General features: G+C 42.0%; 1 protein-coding gene across 2 annotated transcripts in view; it reads right to left on the bottom strand.

Moving 5' to 3' along the window:
- tbc1d4 (TBC1 domain family, member 4) overlaps positions 1-22,119 on the bottom strand; it is a 286,904-nt gene that overhangs the window by 104,606 nt on the left and 160,179 nt on the right. For both annotated transcript variants that reach the window (XM_073027970.1, XM_073027976.1), the window contains exons 3-8: positions 21,543-21,632; positions 15,932-16,036; positions 12,445-12,577; positions 9,302-9,393; positions 7,528-7,638; positions 5,958-6,077 (exon numbers count right to left, since the gene is read on the bottom strand). In XM_073027970.1, coding sequence (XP_072884071.1) covers positions 5,958-6,077; positions 7,528-7,638; positions 9,302-9,393; positions 12,445-12,577; positions 15,932-16,036; positions 21,543-21,632 — 651 coding nt within the window. The remainder of the gene's footprint in view (positions 1-5,957; positions 6,078-7,527; positions 7,639-9,301; positions 9,394-12,444; positions 12,578-15,931; positions 16,037-21,542; positions 21,633-22,119) is intronic.

The following is a 22,119-nucleotide window of genomic DNA, read 5'->3' as shown; positions in this document are numbered from 1 at the left end:
CGTCGCAGTGCTCGAGACCAGGTTCAAACCCGATCTTGGGTGGTGTCCGTGTAGAATTCTGAAGTTCTTCATACGACCACGTGGCCTTCCCCGGGGTGTTGTGGTTTCCCAAAGACGTGCGGGTTGTTAGGTTAGTTGGCCACTGTAAATTGACCTGATTGTAAAGGTGAATTGTAGAATCTGGGGGCAACTGATGAGATTGTGGGGACCACATAAAATGGGACTAGTGTAAATGAGTTAATGCAGATCCGGTGAGCTGAAGTGCCTAGTTTCGTACTTTATCTCTCTGTATCTCCTTGATAGTGAGAGGATCGAAAATTGTCTTGACAAGTACTGTACGTAAATGACTTAATTCCAATTGTATGCTCTTTATCAAAGAAAGACAAAGAGAGGCACTGCATAAAGGAATCACAACACAAAGACAGCAAGGTACTCAGGAAGACAGATGATAGAGGATTATCATAGTGTTTCAGTGCAAAAATGAAGACTGGAAAGAAAGGAACATTAAAAGACGATAGCAACACACACAAAATGCCGGTGGAACGCAGCAGGCCAGGCAGCATCTATAGGAAGAAGCACAGTCGATGTTTTGGGCTAAGACCCTTCGACAGGACTAACTGAAAGAAAAAACGATATGAGGACGCTGTATCTGGGTGAAGGAGATACAGTTAACAATAGTTGCATGAGACAGGCCCAGGCAGCAGTAGATCAGGGTGGCACTGTAAAGGTCTATGAGGGATGGGCAATGAATGCCCGCTTTCTCAGAAGGTGCTTACATCCCATCAAAGGATATCATAAGACTATAAGATTTTGGAGCAGAATTAAGCTACTTGGCCCATCGAGTCTGCTCCAACATTTAATTATGGCTAATCCAATATTCCTTTCAGTCCCAATCTCCTGCCTTCTCCCTATATCCCTTCATGCCCTGACCAATCAAACGCTGCCCTAAATATACATAAGGACTTGGCCTCCACAGCTGAAGAAATTCCTCATCATCTCTGTTCTAAAAGGACGTCCCTCTATTCTGAGGCTGTGTCCTCAGGTCTTCCCATCATTGGAAACATCCTCTCCACATCCACTCTATCAAGGCCTTTCGCCATTCGATAGGTTTCAATGAAGTCACACCTCATTCTACTGAATTCTAGTGAATACAGGCCCAGAAGCATCAAATGCTCTTCCGAAAATCCAAGGACACAACATCAACCAATTCTCCTTTGTCTATCCTGTTTGTTATTTCTTCAAAGAATTCCAACAGATTTGTCAGGAAAGATTTTCCCTTGAGGAAACCATGTTGACTATGGCCTATTTTATCATATGCCTCCAAGTACCTTGAGACCTCATCCTTAATAACCGTCTCCAAAGCCTTCCCAACTACTGAGGTCAGACTAACTGGGTTTTAGTTTCCTTTCTGCCTCTCTTCCTTCTTGATAAGTGGAGTGGCATTTACAATTTTCCAATCTTCTGGAACCATTCTAGGATTTAGTGATTCTTGAAAGATCATTAATAACTTAATCTCTTCAGCCACCTCTTTCAGAACTCTGGGGTGTACAACATCTGGTCCAGGTGACTTATCTACCATCAGACCTTTCAGTTTCCCAAGAACCTTCTCTCTAGTTATGGTAACTTGATACACTTCATGACTACTGACAACTGGGACTTCTAGCACACCGCTAGTGGCTTCCATAGTGAAGACTGATGCAAAATACTTATTCAGTTCATCTGCCATTTGCTGTTCCCCCATTACTACATCTCCAAGGTCATTTTCCAGCAAGCTGATATCCACCCTCACCCCACTTTTACCCTTTGTGTATCTGAAGAAACTGTAGGTATCTCTTTAATATAATTGGCAAGCTTACCACGTGGCCTTCCATATTCCATCTTCAAAGTCCTTCTTAATGACTTCTTTGACCACCTTCTGGTTTTTAAAAGCTTCCAAATCCTCTAACTTCCTACTAATTTTTGCTCTTCCTTTGGCATTTTTTTTTATTGGCTTTGACTTCACTTGTTAAACGCGTTTGTGTCATCTTTCCTTTGTGTGTGTGTGTGTGTGTGTGTGTGTGTGTGTGTGTGTGTGTGTGTGTGTGTGTGTGTGTGTGTGTGTGTGTGTGTGTGTGTGTGTGTGTGTGTGTGTGTGTGTGTGTGTCTCCTGTGCCTTCTGAATTGCTTCCAGAAATTCCAGCCATTGCTGCTCTGCCATCTTCCCTGCCAGTTTCCTTTTCCAATCAGTTCAGACTAACTCCACTCTCATGCCTCTGTAATTCCCTTTACTCCACTGTAATGCTGATACATCTGACTTTAGCTTCTCCTTCCTAAATTTCAGGGCGACTTTGATAAAGAAGCCTCAGAAAGTTGTAAAATTAGTCAGCTCCATCTTGGGTACTAGCCTCCTTAGTATCCAAGACATCTTCAAGGAGTGGTATCTCAGAAAGGGGGCACCCATTGACAAGGACCTCCTTCACCCAGGACATGCCCTCTTCTCACTGTTACCATCAGGTAGGAGGTACAGAAGCCTGAAGGCACACACTCAGCGATTCAGGAACAGCTTCTTCCCATCTGCCATCCATTTCCTAAATGGACATTGAACCCATGACACTTTTTTTTTAATACATATTATTTCTGTGTTTGCATTGTTTTAATCTGTTCAATATATATACTTACTGTAATGGATTTACTTATTTATTTTTCTTTCTATATTATCATGTATTGCATTGAACTGTTTCTGGTAAGTTAACAAATTTCAAGACACATGCTGGTGATAATAAACCTGATCAATTCAATCCTGTGTCTGATCCTGTACCACATTCTTTCTCTGCATTGGATCATGAATAGCAACCAAAATCAAGAAATGATTAAAGACAATAAGAAAAAATATCCAAATATCCTGATGAAGAGTCTTGGCCCAGGCATTGATTGTTTATTCTCTGCCAGAAAATGCACTTGACTTGCTGAGTTCTGCTATGTTTTATCATCCAGAAATTAATCAACTGAAAAACATGGGAGAGCCAGGAATAACTTATGTACATTTAGTTTCATTTCCTACTTTAGCACGGCACGTAGTGGCTAATGACATATGCCATTCACGGACTTTTATATGTAACCCACAATGAAATATTTGTACAATGATTGCTTCAATAAACAATATATTTACAAATTCAAATATTATTGAAATATTAAATACACAACACTCCTCCCTGCTTAGCTATAAACTCTAACTCAATATAGAATGCATCTTAACTTATTTACATATATACCTATATATACAATGTACCATAAAATACAATTACTATATGGACTCCACGGCAGAGTAAGTTTAAAATTGTCCAATTCAGGCCTAAAGATTTAAACGCTGTGGAGGATTTCTTACTCTCATGGGATATTGTCCTCCTGACCAGGGTGTTTACTCTGCTTAACAGGTGAAACTTGTGTCTGGCAAACAATCTCAGTTTCTTGTGCCTCCTCCATGATGGTTGTAGGAGTTGACTGTAGGACTACAGGAAGTGGTACTGACAGCTCTGAATATCTTTCTTCTGGATGTATTGGCATTCCAAACAGTACATGGAAAGCTGCATGATCTGCTGATATATCCCAGGCCATCAGACTAAGTTTTCGGCTAACACTTGTATTTTGACCACACCTAGATGGCAAGCATGTAGCCCCTCCAACACTTCAGACAATGGCTTGTCAAGGGGAAGTTCATCCTAGCACAGGTAAAAATGGGGGAACTGGAATTTCTGCTGCACATTCCAGCTAATTTGGATGGTCACGTAGACCTGGGACAGCATGGAATTTTTTCCTGTTTCCATTTGCATCACCTCTGCCAAAATAGGGCTCTTACAATTTGCATTAGGGAGAATATGTCAAGAAGAGTGTCCTCTTTTGCAAATTTTTCAGTTATTTCCTTTTCCAAGGGTAAATGGCACAATCCGTCAGCATTTCCATGATTGGCTGTCCTCGTTATTTCGATCTTGTAATTGTAAACAAAGCTCATCCCTGCACTTGTGCTGCTGCTGTTAGTGAAACACACTTCTGCAGATTGAAAATGGACACTAGTGGCTGATGATCAGTAATGAGGGTAAACTCTCTCCCATACAAGTACCGGTTGAAACGCTTTACAGCCCAAGCCAAACTCAAGGTCTCTCTGTCAAGCTGTGCATAATTTTCTCTGCAGATGTGATGCAAAGGCTACGGGGTGTTCACTTCCATCACTCATGACATGTGACATGACTGCACCTATTATACCTATAGGTGAGGCATCACCGGCAAGCTTCACTGGACACTGTGGATCATAATGTGTGAGTATAGTGCCTGACATCACCATTTCCTTCATCTTTTGAAAAACCCGCTTACACTGTTTTGTCTGTTGGCATTTCTTCCTGATCTGTAGGATTGAGTTCAAGGCTGGAACACAGTAGACAGATTTGGCAGGAATCTACTATAGTAATTGGCAAATGCTAAAAAGGACAACTCTCCCACCATTTGAAACATCACCTACACTTCCACTCTACCTAGACCTTTCAATTTTCAATGCATTTCAATGAGATACCCCTTCATTCTTCTAAACTTCAGTGAGTACAGGCTGAGAGCTCCTCATACAATAACACTTTTATTGCCGGGATCATTCTCATGAACCTCTTCTGGACCGTCTCCAACGCCAACACATCATTTCTTACATAAGGTCCACAAAACTGCTCACAATACTCCAAAGACGGTCTGACCAATGCCTTATAAAGCCTTAGCATTACATCTTTGCGTTACATTTTATTCCTCCCAAAATGAATGCTAACTTTGCATTTGCCTTGCTTACATGGACTCAAACTGCAAGTTAACCTTTAGAAAACCCTGCATTCGGTCTTCAAAGTCCCTTTGAACTTCCAATTTCTGAATTTCTGAATAAGAAAATAGTGTAGGCCTTTAATGCTTCTACCAAAGTGCACGATCAGACACTTTCCTATGCTGTATTCCATCTGTCACTCATTCTCTCAATCTATTCATCCTTCTGCAAGCTACATGCTTCTTCATCACTACCTGCTCCTCCGCCTATCCTTGTACCATCTGCACATCTGACTACAAAGCTATCAATTCCATCATCCAGATCATTAATATATATCATAAAAAAATAGAGTACCCAACACCAACACCTGTGGACTACCATTATTCGCCATCAGCCAACCACTGGCTCCTACCTTGTTCAGCAGCCTAATTGTGTGGCACCTTGTCAAGGGGCTTCTGAAAATCTAAATAAAAAACATTCACTGACACTCCTTTGTCTATACTGCCTATTATTTCCTCAAAGAATTCCAACAAGGTCTGGCAAGGTACTTCCTTACTGACTTCAGCCAGTTTTATCTTGCGTCTCCAAGTACCTGAAACCTCATCTTTAGTAATGGAATCTAATATGTTGCCAACCACTGAAGTCAAGCTAGATGGCCTACAATTCCCTGTCAATTAGCCTCCTCCCTTCTTAAAGAGTGGAGTGACATTTGTGATTTTCCAGTCCTCTGGACCATTCCAAAATCTAGGAATTCTGAAAGATCATGACTTATGCTTCCACAATCTCTTCAGCTAACTCTTTCAGAACCCTGGGGTGTAGTCCATCTGGTCCAGGTGACTTATCTACCTTCAGACCTTTCAGCTTCCCAAGCACCTTATCCATAGCAATAACAACTACTCAATTCTGCCCGTGACTCTCTCTCTCTCTCGGTTTTGGTATTTTTTTAAAATCTCTTGTATTTTTTTTTCCAATCGTGTTTCTACTTGTAAAAATAGTGCATAGTTCTTGTAATTTACATTATTCTTGTGAATGCTGCTTATCTGATGCTATGTGCCTGTGATGATGCTACAGGTGAATTTTCCTTTGCATCTGTGCATATGACAATAAACTGGACTTTTGGACTATGACTTTTACCCTCCAAAAACTGGCTATAAGACTAGCCAACAATATCACATAAGTCTCTTACCCGTGAGAAGATATTTTCCAGGGAGCTGGTCAACGATTTCTTTGCCTTGTTTTTCAGAACATCAAGTTTAAACCTGCCCATGCTTGCAGAGTGCTCAGGGATCATGTTATTTGGCAAAGCCTTTGGAGAGAAAACAGAGGTTTACAAATCTGCACGCACACCAGCATGCAAAAAACAAGAAATCTGCCGATGCCGGGAATCTTGAGGAACACACATAAGTTGTTGGAGGAACTCAGCAGGTCAGGCAGCATCTATGGAGAGGAATAAACAGGTAACATTTTGGGCAGAGATTGTTCATTATGACTGGAGAGGAAGGGGGAAATCAGAATAAGGTGGTGAGGGAGGGGAAGGAGTACAAGATGGCGGTTGACAGGAGAAACTAGGTGAGGCGAAGGTGGGGGGTGGGGTGGGCAATGTAAGAAGCTGGGAAGTGATAGGTCCAAGAGGTAAAAGACTAAAGAAGGGATCTGAAAGAACAGTGCACCATGGAAGAAAGGGAAAGACAGAGAGCATCAGAGGGAGATGATAGGCAGGTGAGGAGTAGTAAGAGGGGTAAGAGGGAAGCCAGAATGGGGAAAGGAAAAAAAGAGAGAATGGAAGAGAGGGGAGAAATTATCAGAAGTTGGAAAGATTTTCATTTATGCCATCAAATTAAAGGCTACCTGGAAAGAATATGGAGTGTTGCTCCACCAACCTGAGTGTGGCCTCACCATGGAAGTAGAGAAGGCCATGCATGAACTATCATGTCGGAATAGGAATGAGAAGTTAAACTGAAGTTGAAATCCCGCCTTTTGCAGTGGACACAGCAAAGGTCCTTGACAAAGTGGCCCCGATCTACTTCGGGTCTCATCAGCATAGAAGGAGCACCGGGTACAGTAGACCCACAGGGGAAATGTCGCCTCATCTAGAATAACTATTTGTTGCCATGACTGGTGGTAAGGAAGGAGATGTATAATCACACTTGGAGAGGGACGAGTAGACAAGAGAGTCACACAGAAAGCAATCCCTGCAAAAAGCAGAAAGTTGGAGGAATCGAAAGATGTGGTTAGTGGTAGGATCCCGTCAATCCTCATATCGGATGAAGTTATGGATGATGATGAGTTGCATATGGAGGCTTGTGGAATGGTAGGCAAGAACGAGTGGAACCCTATTTGCAATATCTACAATCTGTGCAGATGTGACAGCGTTTTGAAAAAGCATTCTAACAAGAAGAATATTGTTCTACACAAGCGGATTCCTGCCCCTCTTCTGGGATAACGCCTGTGCCATGTGTCCCTGGAAAAGCAGAGAAGAGTACCTGGCATCCACAGGTATAATGGGGAACATCCAGGACTGGTGGGCACCTCAGGGACTCACCTGAGTTCTGAATAGTGATGGGCATGTTATAATCTGAAACTGTTTATCATGAAGTACTGTAATATTGCATTCCTGTGATACTGCAATCACTGAATAAGCCAACTTTGGAAAATGAAAGAAACAAAACAAGAGGAATATCACTTGGCTCGGAATTAGCAGCCGCGGCACTACAAGTCTTTTGTTTCACCAGAGTGAGTAACAACGAACACTGTACCGGAGGGGTCTCTCCAATGTGGCAATGGCTCTTCTGCTTGTTCTCACACATCTGCCTCAGGATGAGAATCACCAGCTCGTTCTCATCTTGGTCATCAGCTGGCTTCATTTTCTGTCAAGACAGGGATTTTTTTTTAATACTTATCGGTAAGATTGTCAGAAGTTACTCTGCAGTTAGTTTCTCTGTAGGCTTTTAAATGCCACAGTGATGCCCCATTTGCAATGCAGGTCAGATGGTTTTTGATACCCATGAGAAGGAGGTTCTCTGTTAGCTCTGCCTTCAGTTTTAGAAGCCTTCCGTTCCTCTCAGAGTTGGTAAACTCCCTTAGCGATCTCTTCAAGAACCAATGCCATTGAAAGATTAACAGCAGAGAAAAACTGAATATGCCAGCTTCTCAAAGAGGCAAAGAAACCTGGGAGCCTGGGGAGAATGGTGTTCAATCAGCAATAGTGTTATCTCCTATTATTGCAGGGCACAGGCCAAAACAAGCATTGGGGCAGCTCCAATTTAGAGATAATCAATAGCAGAAATGGATCTGTAGGGCACAAAATCAAAAGTGAAGTCACATCCTTTTCGGTTCAGGCTTTATCATAAGACAACACTCAGGTTCTTCTTGCTTCTACTTTCATATCTTTGTCCACCACTAGAACTAGGGGACATAGCCTCAAGATTTGGGGGAGTAGGTTTAGGACGGAGATGAGGAGGAACTGCTTTTCCCAGAGTGGTGAATCTGTGGAATTCTCTGCCCAGTGAAGTAGTGGAGGCTACCTCAGTAAATATATTTAAGACAAGGTTAGATAGATTTTAGTATAGTAGGGAAATTAACGGTTATGGGGGAAAGGCAGATAAGCCATGATCTTATTGAATGGGGAAACAGCAGGCTCAATGGGCCAGATGGCCTACTCCTACTTCTTATGTTCTTATCTTATTTCTAGCAATCCCAACACAGAGACCTGTGGGCTGAATTTTAAATCTCTGCTGAGGAAAATTTACAGCTTTCAGTGAAGGAAGACGGGGCATCACTGGGAACGCCTATGAATTAAGAACAACTACATGTGAGCCCTCAATAACTCTTCACCATCATGACCTTCCAAAATGGGCAAGCACCACTATAATTAACATAAGCTATGGTCACAAACTGTGGGTTACATCAGAAGTTTCTATTCGATATTTTTGTTATTTAAATTGATTGTTATAACCATGAAACACTTATATAATCATATAACAATCACAGCACGGAAACAGGCCATCTTGGCCCTCCTAGTCCGTGCCGAACTCTTAATCTCACCTAGTCCCACCTACCCGCACTCAGCCCATAACCCTCTACTCCTTTCCTGTCCATATACCTATCCAATTTTACCTTAAATGACACAACTGAACTGGCCTCTACTACTTCTACAGGAAGCTCATTCCACACAGCTATCACTCTCTGAGTAAAGAAATACCCCCTCGTGTTTCCCTTAAACTTTTGCCCCCTAACTCTCAAATCATGTCCTCTCATTTGAATCTCCCCTACTCTCAATGGAAACAGCCTATTCACGTCAACTCTATCTATCCCTCTCAAAATTTTAAATACCTCGATCAAATCCCCCCTCAACCTTCTACGCTCCAATGAATAGAGACCTAACTTGTTCAACCTTTCTCTGTAACTTAAGTGCTGAAACCCAGGTAACATCCTAGTAAATCGTCACTTATGATTCATATTTATCACAATTTCCTTTAATTAATTTCTAATTTCTGTGAGGTCATCTCAGAGGGGGCTTTATATTGTTACCTGCACACGCTCAAAAATATCAGCCTGCTCATTGTCGTTCAGGAGGGAAACATGCCTCTGTATTGCAAGCTTTGCTCTTGGTGGATAGAGACCTGGTGAGACAAAGGAATATTGATTGATTTTCTGATTACTTGCGATAAGATGCCACAATTCTATATGGTGTTTTGGACCAGGATACTGTAGAAAACAGATGCACGCAAGTCAAACCTACTGTTCAGCATCTATGCCTGCTACAGATGTCTCAAGCTACCACAGTGAATACCATCTACTGTTGGTGCAAATCACTAAGGCATATTCTACAGCACTTTGCAAACCCATGACCAGCCATCAATCAAGTCATCAGGACACACCATCACCCCAAAGTTCACCTGCAAACCACAAGTCTTTCTGACTGCATGAATTTCCTGCAGTTAATTAACTAATGCTGGGCCAGCATCCTGGAACTCCCTAACATGAGGCAAAATGGGATTCCTTCCAGCACACGGGCTGCAGCCGTTCATAAGCAAGCCACCCTCTAGGAAACGAGGGATGAAAAAATAAGTGCCATCGATAGCTATATGTCAAGGATGAGTAATGGATTTAGAATATACTCAATTTATATTTAATGAATCAAACACCTTATATTTTGCCTAGGCCACCTACAATCCAGTGGCCCGATAGTGACTCTTCCAATTTTAGGTAATTCCTCCTATATGGTGTTTTTCAGTTATCCTTCTCTCCCACATATCACCCCCCCACCCTCCCCCAATCCTCATCCAGTCCTCCCATTTTTGTTTCCTTTCACAATAACGTCTAGCCCTTCACCATCCCTATCCCCCTCTGGCTCCATCTACCCACTACACACACAGTTAACCCACAGACACCCCCACTCACCCAACAGGTTCTGGTTCCATCTGCCATTCACCTCTCTCCTAATGATTTCCATTCTTATCTCCTTTATTGTTAAGTTCTAACTCTGGAAGTCTTTTGTGTTTCTGCTTATCTCCCTCCAGAACGCTGTTCAACAGGTCAGCATTCAACATCATAATTCCCTCCAGGCTTGACAAGACGCTCAGAGACCTTGGCCTTCACCCTGCCTTGAGCAGCTAGATCCTGGACTTCCTGTCAGATTGCCAGCAGGTGGTGAAAGTGAGCTCCCTCACCTCTGCCCCTCTGACACTCACTATAGGAGCCCCTCAAGGCTGTGTACTAAGCACCCTCCTTTACTCCCTGTATACCAATGACAGTGTCGCCCCCCACCCCCCACAGCTCCAATCTGCTAATTAAATTTGCTGACGACACTACACTTATTGGCCTTATCTCAAATAATAACAAGGCAGCCAACAGAGAAGAAGTCATCACCCTGACACAGTGGTGTCAAGAAAACAACCTCTCCCTCAATGTCGCAAAAACAAAGGAGCTGGTTGTGGACTACAGGAGGAATGGAGACAGGGTAACCCCTATTGACATCAATGGATCTGGGGTTAAGAGGGTGAACAGCTCTAAGTTTCTCAGCACACACATCACTGAGGATTGCAAGGTCTGTACATACTGGAACCACACAGCACCTCTTTCACTTCAGACGGCTGAAGAAGTTTGGCATGAATCCCCAAATCTTATGAACTTTCTACAGGGGCACAATTGAGAGCATCCTGACTGGCTATATCACTGTCTGGTATGGGAACTGTACCTCCCTTAATCGTGGGACTCTGCAGAGAGTGATGCGGACAGCCCAGCACATCTGTAGAAGTGAACTTCCCACTATTCAGGGCATTTACAGAGACAGGTGCATAAAAAGGACCCAAAGGATCATTGGGGACCCAAGTCACACCCAACCACAAAATGTTCCAGCTGTTAACATCCAGGAAATGGTACCACAGCATTAAAACGAGAACCAACAGGCTCTGGGACAGCTCCTTCCACCAGGCCATCAGACTGATTAATTCATGCTGACACAATTGTATTTCTAAGCTATATTGACTGTTCTGTTGTTTTGTTACCGTACATACTATTTATTACAAATTACTATAATTTGCACATTGCACATTCAGACAGAGACATAACAAAGATTTTTACTCCTCATGTGTGTGAAGGATATAAGAAGTAAAGTCAATTCAATTCACTTCAAAGCAGCTGTCTCCTGTTTTCATTTTCCACTCCCCAACTTCACCCCATCTGCCTCTCAGTTTTTCTCTCTTTGTCTGCCTCTATCTACTATCCATCTGCCACTGTTCCCCAACTCCAAGTCCACTCCATTCTCCCTAATTAGCATAATCTGCCCATCATTTTACATTCTCTTCAGTCCACCAATCATCTCAGGCTCCTTGCTCACCACTCCCCCTCCCTTCTTTATTATGACCTTCTCCCCTCTCCATCCTCAACCCTATTGCAAGGTTTCAAGCCAAAAGGTCAACAGTTCCCTTTCTTCCACAGATGCTGCCCGACCTGCTGAGTTCCTCTGGCAATCTTTCATGTGCTCCAGATACCAGTATCCACGTCTTCCTTAAAATGAAATATGCTAAGAAACCATTTCATCAGTCACAGGCAGTATAAATATTGAAATACAATCATTGAAATGTAACTTTTCATAAAAATAGGAACTTTGAAAATGATTCAGTGCAATTTGCACATTGAAATGCCCAGAATGAAACACAGGAGTATTTGATTTTCAATATGCCAGGAGTTCCCAACCTTATGCCATGGACCAAAACCATTAAACAAAGGGTCTGTGGATCCCAGCCTGAATATACCATCCATGCATTTAACCAATTTCCATTAACCCAGTGACTGGATAAATCTCCTGAACAATGCTAAGGAAAGTTTACAGTGACCAAATAATCTACCCAACCACATATCTTTGGGATGTGGCAGAAAGCTGGAATACCTGAAGGAAACTCAGGTAATCTCAGGGAGAACATACAAGCTCCACACAGACAGCACCGGGGGGGGGTGAGGATTAAACCTGGGTTTCTGGAGCTGTGAGGCAGTGATACTACCTAGCTGCACCATTCTGCAGCCCCGATATTCCCGATTTTGAAACTGCTGATAAAATGTCACTAGTTCCTATGATTTATAGTCTTTCAACACGAACTGAGGACTACGCTCTTACACCCTGCTGGGAGCAGTTGAAATTAAGATGGAACCAGCCAGCGGTTCGTATTTACCTTCAATCCGCTCACAGAGTTTATGCAGGTAATGCATGGGGCAGGCCTCGCACAGCTGGACCTGGGTCTTAGCGTTCTGCAGCGCAGCGGCCGTGCTGAATGCCTGCTTCAAGGTCAGCATGACTTCATCCACCTGTCAAAGGGCAAGGGTCAAACAAATTACTTCACAAACCCAGCAGCTCGAGAAAGAGAAAATGAGAAGGGAACAGGAATTTGTGATGATAAGTTCAGATGAGTTAGGAGGAACAGAGGCACATGTGAAATGTGACCATGCATTTTTTTTGGGGATAAATGGACTGTTAATGAGTTATACTGCAAGGTGGAGAGGAAGATACACTAATTCATTGCTTTTCTTTGTGTGTGCACACTGCAGCAATGCTCAAAGCCAAGCCCTGCTTTCCAATGATGAGAGAAGTTGCTGTAGTTCCTTTTCCTCTTAGCTTACATATTGCTTTTGTTTTTGGAGTAAATTGATATTGATTGCCACAAGATACACTTCAACACTGTATCCACATTCAGCTCAATAGCCGTTACAGTGTTGTCAGCAAATACACTGCTTCACCTTTGACAAGCAGCTAATTACATTTTTCACTCCTACAGCTACAGTGAAATGAAGGGTCCAAACAAATCTCTAATTAAACTGGTGGATGCCACAGAACTCCCCTTCAGCTCAAGTCATTGGGCTTGGCACTTGCAAACTAAAGGAGATGGATGGATGGATGGATGGATGGATGGATGGATAGATAGATAGATAGATAGATAGATAGATAGATAGATAGATAGATAGATAGATAGATAGATAGATAGATAGATAGATAGATACTTTATTCATCCCCATGGGGAAATTCAACATTTTTTCCAATGTCCCATACACTTGTTGTAGCAAAACTAATTAAATACAATACTTAACTCAGTAAAAATATGATATGCATCTAAATCACTCTCTCCAAAAGCATTAATAATAGCTTTTAAAAAGTTCTTAAGTAGTTTACTTAAATACATTAAATACAATCAACCCCGGCACTTTAACATATCTTACTCCTAGCGGTTGAATTGTAAAGCCTAATGGCATTGGGGAGTATTGACCTCTTCATCCTGTCTGAGGAGCATTGGCTAGTCTTCATGTTGAGATCAATCTTGTATGAAGAGGACATCTGACCTGTTGAGCCCATGCTGGCTTCTCATCGAGGAATCTCACTAGTCCTGGTCCACTCTCCTTGTTTACCTGCAACCTTTTATTTCCCCCTTTACATGTCTTTTATTCTTTCATTTTCTGTCTCTTTCTTACACTAAGGCTATGTCCACACTACACCAGGTAACTCCATAACTGAAGCTTTTTCTCTTTGTTTTTACCCTCCGTCTACACTAAAACAGCATTCTCGTCCCCCAAAAACGGAGCTTTTCAGAAACGCTCTCCAGGGTGTGTAATTTTGAAAACGCTGCTTGGCCAGAGCAGTGTGGACGGGGTAACCGGAGAAATCTAAAAACACTGTCATGACGTGCCGGAACAGATGGTGATGGCAGGACGCCATTTCATTGTTTTCTTGAACGCAACCTAACAATTTCAGAACAGACGGCAACGAGACTGAAGCCAGAAGAGTTAGAAATGTACTCACCAAATACTTTGACCCATACTTACTGAATAAGTTATGAATAATCACTTTACCCTGTTTTGTCCTTGCTTGTATGAAGGTGGTTTACCTATTTATGCAAGTACTTCTCTGATAATAAATGTGTAACAGCCTAATGTAACATTGTATGGAAATACAAGATAACACTGATGCAGAAATGTTTTACACACTTAACAAGGTGCTTTATTAATGCAACAGAGTTCATCAGTTTTTCAATGTTCGTCGTCAGCCAGGTCATACTGTCCGTGAACTCCCTGTTGGTTGCCTCCATAAGCTCCAGTATTTGTTGTTTTTAGTTTTAAGTCCTCTCCTGCGTGACAGCCAACAGCTGTCCGTTGTTTACGTTTTTCTAGTCTGTAACTGGACAAACGCGCAGTAAGTCTTTCACGGTGAGATTCGACACCAAACATGTCGCTTGTTTTCGGTAGATGTGTCCTGCGCATGCGCAGTAGGAGGAGATTCGCCGAAATCTCCGTTTCAATGTGGACAGAGATATTTTTAAAAATGTATAGTGTGGATGCTTATCGTTTTTACGCGAAACCGGCGTTTTCAAAATTATCTGGTCTGGTGTGGATGCAGCCTAAGTAGTAATTTACATTGAACAATTACCCTACTAATGTGCGTGCCTCTGGTACGTGGCAGGAAGCTACAGTTACAGGGAGAATGAGTAAACACCTCATGTAGAGCACAGAGGTCAGAATTGGAACTGCATCACTAGAGATGTGAGACAGTCGTGTCACTTGTCACACCAAAGTACCACTATGTATTTATTTATAAATTAGAATGGAACTGAATTTAAGAAGGGGAGTGTGATGCACAGCCATGGCTGCCGTTGTTGCTTAGCCAAATCACCCAAGGATGAAGGAATACAGGACTGAGACAGATCGGCTAGTTGAGTGGTGTCCCAACAACAACTCTGCATCCAATGCCAGCAAGACCAAGGCACGGATTGTGGAATTCAGGAAGGGGAAGCCAGAAGAACACAGACCAGTCAGTCCTCATTGAGGGGTGAGGCGCATCAAGTTCTCAGGTATCAACATCTCAGTGGATCTACCTTGGGCCCAACAGACTGATGCAATCGTGAAGAAGGCACTCTATACTGTATTAGAGTTTGAGGAAATGTGGTATGTCACCTTAATCTTTAGCATGCTGTCACAACGGAGAGGGTTCTGTCTGGTTGCATCACTCTCAGATATGGAGGCTCCAATGCACTGAAATTTAAGAGGCTGCAGAGGGTTGTCGATTCAGCCAGCTCCATCAGGGGCACACGCCTCCCTATCATTAAGGAAACCTACAAAAGGTGATGCCTCAACAAGGAGGTATCAATCATTAAGGACCCACAACACCTAGGACATGCCCCCTTCTCACTACTATCAGAGAAGAGTTACAGGAGCCTGAAGACCCACACTCAATGTTTTAGGAACACCTTCTTCCCTTTTGCCATCAGACTTTTCAACAGTCCATGAACCTGTGAACACTACCTCGCTATCCCTACTTCAGACTTCTTATAACTTGTAGTAATTTTTAAAGTCTTGCACTGTACTGCTGCCATGAAACAACAAATTTCACAGGATTCTGATCTGAAAACATTCACAAGTAGCAGGCTTACTAAATAAGCATTTTGTACACTTTGCACCAACGACTCGAAGCTCTGCAATATCAAATATATCTGTGCCTTACATGCTTTATTCACTCAGTCTCAGAAGTGCCCAGTAACCTGTCCATATTACACCTCATACGTTGTGCTGAAGTCCATACATAGGCTCCGACAACTAATTTCATGTTGTGGTCCAACTTCTAGAGAAAAAGTGTCTGAAACAATTGATGTATAATTGCTCTATATATGAAGAACTTACCAGTGATTCATTGGCACACTGAAACACGTAACACACGTACTGACTCAGACCAGGTTCGATGTTCTCTCGACAAATGAACCCAAAATGGTCAACGTGCTTTATACCCTGGAATGATACAGTTAAAAGATATTGGTTACATGCAAATTAATCAGTCAAAAAAAGGTCAAAGTTACATGTCATTGGTTACACAGGGAAAACTGACAAAATGCCACTTTTCTAGAAGTCAAACAATGCAGATGCTGAAAATCTGTAATTAAAAAAATAGAACATTTTGGAAATACACAGTATGTCCACCAGCTCTGGTGGTGAGTGAATGCTGCAGGTCTGTAGACATTTGATTGATGTATATCTCTGGTTAAACTCTCTCAGTATGCCTTTCATCGCTGTTGATCAATGTTATTGATAACATACTGTACCTAGGCAAGGAAACTAAACCCCCACTAAAGAAAAATCTCTCCTTTTCATTTAACTGTTAAAACAAACTAGGAATGTAAGTTATATGCCACTGCTTTTAACTTGTACTGCTTCAATGGACTGATGCGATGAATGATCTGAATGGATGGCAAAACAAAGATTTTCATTGTAAGTGTGACAATAATAAACCAATTTAACCAAGTTTAAGAATACTTTCTAACTATCACTCTAAGAATTAGCCCATTTATATACAAACTCAAACTGCAAACAGCTTCAATGTGACATTTCAAACTATCTATTCTTTCAATTCTCCAACTGATTTTATACTGATTTTCTTAATGGAAGCCATTTTCAAATAGTGAACAGGAATACACTAAAGATGTACATTTGTTCAGTCAGTTCAAGCAAAGTCACATTTAAGTCAAGTCAAGTCACTTTGATTGTCATTCGACCATAACTGCTGGTACAGTACATAGTAAAAATGAGACAACGTTTTTCAGGACCATGGTGTTGCATGACACAGTACAAAAAACTAGATTGAACTACATAATAATAAAAAAAAACAACACAGAGAAAGCTATACTAGACTACAGACCTACACTAGTCTGCATAAAGTGCACAAAAACAGTGCAGGCATTTACAATAAATAATAAACAGAGCAGTAGGGCAAGGTGTCAGTCCAGGCTTCAGGTATTGAGGAGTCTGATAGCTCGGGGGAAGAAACTGTTACATAATCTGGTCGTGAGAGCCCAAATGCTTCGGAGCCTTTTCCCAGACGGCAGCAGGGAGAAGAGATTGTATGAGGGGTGCGTGGGGTCCTTCATAATGCTGTTTCTTTTGCGGATGCAGCATGTAGTGTAAATGTCCATGATGGCAGGAAGAGAGACCCCTATGATCTTCTCAGCTGACCTCACTATCCGCTGCAGGGTCTTGCGATCCGAGACGGTGCAATTTCCGAACCAGGCAGTGATGCAGCTGCTCAGGATGCTCTCAATACAACCCCTGTAGAATGTGATGAGGATGGGGGGGGTGGGAGATGGACTTTCCTCAGCCTTCGCAGAAAGTAGAGATGCTGCTGGGCTTTCTTTGCTATGGAGCTGGTGTTGAGGGACCAGGTGAGATTCTCCGTCAGGTGAACACCAAGAAACTTGGTGCTCTTTACGATCTCTACCAAGGAGCCGTCGATGTTCAGCGGGGAGTGGTCGCTAGCATCTGCAGAATCTTTTGTGCCTTGGAAAATAGCCTCAAAATTCTTTACCCCTTTACTCCATCGATAATATTTTGTGACCAAAATGTATAATGAAATTAAAATGTTCAGACATACATTTCTTCTGCTATATCTGTCGACAATCAATAGCATTTCCCCAACCTTGCTTATGGATTCCTTCAAATAAACACAGGCAGATGAGACTAGCTTGAATGGGCATCTTTTTCACCAGCTAGCAAGGAGACAATGAATCATTTGGGCTGAGAGCCTGCTTCCTTGGTGTATGACTCCGCGATTCAATAACTGAACCTTTAACTTCCAGAAACTCCAGATCAGGCGGGGGTGGGGGAGGTATGTAACACCTAGCATGAATAATATTTGTCAAAAGGTCCCACAGAAAAATAAAGAAGAAGAAGAAAGCCATTAACTCTGAATGGAGATATTGGGAAGCCGTCGTGATGGCTTTTTTATCAGGCTTTCTTGTTTTTACGAGGCCGAGTTGCTAGCTCGACGCTCAACCCAGCACGGATGGATTCGAACTTGGGAGCCTTTGCTCCGAAGTCTGGCGCTGACGCTACTACGCCACCAGCCGGCTGACAGAAAAATAAAGAGGCTATTCAATTTGTAACAGAGCTATTGTACTGAGGATACCTGCTCCCAGATTTTCAAGACTTTCCAACATTTCTAAAACAACTAGCAAATAGCCACAGAAAGAAGCAGTTAGCTTGTCAGGAGCTGCATACCCATCCGGTCACCAAAGGAAGGGTGTGGCTTCTGTAAGTACACTAGAGATTTAGAAAGGATTTGCCAGGACTGCTGAACGTTAACCAGGAGGAAAATACAGAACAGCCTGGGGTTGATTTCTTTGGGTCAGGTGAGGCTGAGGTTGGATTTATCTGACATGTATAAATTTATTATAAATCTACAAGAGATGCTCTTGCTGTAACATGACCAAAGTCACCAAAGAGGCACAGTTGGTAGATATAAAAACTAGTGTTTTATTTAACACACCCACGATAAGATGACAGCCTTTTGGAGTCACTTGAAAGACAAAGGATCCCTGATCCAACGTTACAGCACATTTTTATAGGTTAAAGAACAAAGGTAACAGGACTATTTCTATTGTTACAATGCCCTCATAATGCTTCTTTTGAGTTACATGTAGGTTCCAAATGCCTGGTTCTTCCCATCAACACACCTAAAATAAGTGTTAATTACTGTCGTATTCATGCAATGGGATGTCGATTGCATTCATGCAAATGCAGACAATATCAGTTAAGAGGCTTTTTCCTGGTTCCAAGCTGCATTTTAAATTTAATCTACAATCTAGATTCAGATCTGAAGTTTGGTTGCTGAAGTCAATGCCCCCTATATGTCCTATCTCCCAAAATACACCCTAATGCTTTTAATAAGGAGGCTGTTAATTAGAGGCCATGAACTTTAGGGTGATAGAAGAATTAGTGGAATTTGAAGAGAAATATTTTCACCCAGAAGATTATGGGAACTAAACTCATTCTTAAGAAGGGTAGTGGAGGGAGAAACCATTACCACATTTAAAATTTCTTAGACCTTCACAATTTAAGGTTACAGGCTAGAGCCGGTAACTCAGATTTAGCTAAATAATTCATTTTACATCAACTAGCAAGAAGAGAATGGACCAAATAGCCTCTCTCTGAATTATAATTTTATAAGACTGTGAAATATCCAAGCATACCCTCCATAAACACTGCATTCTTGGTGAAGGTGATCATCCAATTTATTTCCTTTCAATGTAAAAATCTAGTCAACATTTATAGCAAAAGCATAGCTTTTTGTAAATAAAAGACAAGAATAAACCAAAGGCTTATGATAGGGATAGGCCTATGTAGGTTACAGCTGATCTTTTGACCATGAAACAGGGAAAGATCTATTCAGACAGAAGCTGCACACTCTTTCTGGTCTCAAAAACTGAAAACTCCATGTTGAGATCAGCTGGGATATATCTTGGGTGTTGCTGAGAAAATATCTCAGAAAAGCTCTTCAAGGCAAATATAAGTAAGATGATTTATAATTTGGGGAAACAATTGTTTTAGTTCCAGCAGGTATTACCTTAGTTCATACCCAGTGCATGAGGAGATGATGGAGACAAAGTCTCTCACAACTTTTGAGAAGTATGTAGACAAGCACTTGAAACACTATATGTCATAGGAGCAGAATTAGGCCACTTGGCCCATCAAGTGTTCTCTGCTATTCCATCATGGCTGATATATTATCCCTCTCAACCTCATGCTCCTGCCTTCTCCCCATAATCTTTGATGTCCTTACTAATCAAGAACCAAGCAACCTCAGTTTTAAATATGCCCAATGACTTGGCTTCCACAGCCATCTTTGGCAATGAATTCCACAGATTGAACACCCTCTGGCTAAGGAAATTCCTCCTTATATCTGTTCTAGAGGTAGGTCCCTCTATTCTGAGGCTATGCCCTCTGATCCAGATCTCCCCCTCTATAAGAAACATCTCTCCACATCCACTCTATATAAACCATTCAATATTCAATAGGTTTCAATGAGATTCCCCCTCATTCTTCAAAACTCCAGCAAGTGCAAGCCTAGTGCCATCAAATGCTCCTCATATGTTAACACTTTCATTCCTGGAATCATTCTCGTGAATCTCCTCTGGACCCTCTCCAATACCAGCACAGCTTTTCATAGACGGGGGGGCTACAACCTTTACAGTAGAGTAGTGGTTACTGCAACATTATTACAGCTCAGGGCATTGGAGTTTGGAGTTCAATTCCGACGACATCTGTAAGGAGTTTGTACATTCCTCCCCGTGAATGCTTGGGTTTTCTCAAGGTGCTCTGGTTTCCTCCCAGGGTCCAAAATTGTACCATTGGTAGGTTAATTGGTAATTGTAAATTGTCTTGTGCTTAGGCTAGTGTAAAATGGATGGATTCCAGGGTGCTGCTGCCCACCGTCCAGAGGGTCTATTTCATGCTGTATCCTGCAAGAGGATTCCCAATTTCCTTTGTACCTCTGATTTCTGAATTTTATTCCCACTAATAAAATAGTCTACGCCTTTATTCCTTCTGTCAAAGTGCATAACCATGCAATTCCCTAAGCTATATTTTATTTGCCATTTCTTTGCACATTCTCCTAATCCTTCTGCAGACTCCCTGCCTCAACACTACCTACTCCTCCACCTATCTTTGTATTGTCCACAAACTTGGCCACAAAGCCATCAATTCTGGCATCCAAATCATTGACATATGACATGAAAAGAAGCCGTCCCAACACCGACCCCTTGCGGAGCACCACTAGCCACCAACCAGAAAAGTCCCCCTTTATTCCCACTCTTTCTGTCCTTCCAGTCAGCCAATCTTTTATCTATGCTTGTATCCTTCCTGTAGTACCATGGGGCCTTATCTTGATTCATGGTCTCAAGTTTAGCACCTTGTCAAAGGCCTGAAAATCCAAGAAAACAACGTACACTGACTCTCCTTTGTCTATCCTGCCTGTTATTTCCTCAAATAATTTATTTCTTATATCTCCAAAACATCGAAGGCTACAGGCTAAATGCTAGTAAATTGGGTTAGGACAAATTGTGTACTTTACGGTCGGCATGGTTACGGTGGGCAGAGCAGCTTACATACAATTGAATCTCACAGTATTAGTTCACTCACATTGCATTTCTTCCATCCTGCACCTAATCACAGCCCTTCCCTTTTGTTCTCGCTTCTCCACACACTTTTCTGCACCCCAAATCTTTGCTTAACTCTAATTCTTCTGATTTTGAATAGAAGGTCAAATTTGCTCCTCTCATCACAGTTACTGAACAATCTACTGTGCATTTCCAGCATTTTCTGATTTTGTTTTCAATTTCCAGTGTTGGGCACATTTTGATTTAACATTAGAATAATCTGGCAAAAATAATAGTAACAACTGCAGGCAGCGTCAGACTTGTCTAAATTGTGCAACCAAATCCACAGAGAAGATGGGTTAACAACAAACCTGAGAGCAGGATGAAATAGTCTTGAAGTTCTTCTCAAGCACGACAGTTTTGGTGTCAGGACTGATGAGGTTAACTTCAAACCGGCCAACCTGCAAAACAGAGGATGGACATCATTCCACATGGACTTTGTTTCATTGAATGCCTCCACTAATCAACTGGTGAACATCGTTAAGGATTCCAAGGTGCTGAATGTAACATTGTAGACCTGAGACAGGTTGGCTAGAGTGTGGTCTCTGAGCAATAAATATGTGAGGAAAGGAATACATGTTTGCAATGCAGGATTAGCGCATTTCAAGAGACAGCAGGCTACTTGTCTGCATTAATCCCATATTCTTCAGCACTTCACTCATTCCAGTTGCAGTTCAGATGCCTCTTAAATATTCCTACCTCCACAACCTCCTCTGGCAGCTCGTTTCAGACGCTAACTACTCTTTGTGTAGGGAAATAGGCCATTCAGCCCACTGAGTCCACGTTATCAAACACCCATGTGCAGCAACATTAACCTCATTTTATTCACCCAACATTTCAATCAGCTCCCCTCAGATTCCACCACTCAGCTACGCACTAAGGACAAAG

This window comes from Hemitrygon akajei, chromosome 2 (assembly GCF_048418815.1).
Source record: "Hemitrygon akajei chromosome 2, sHemAka1.3, whole genome shotgun sequence".
Classification (NCBI taxonomy): Eukaryota; Metazoa; Chordata; class Chondrichthyes; order Myliobatiformes; family Dasyatidae; genus Hemitrygon; species Hemitrygon akajei.
This window is presented reverse-complemented; position numbering and strand designations above follow the sequence as displayed.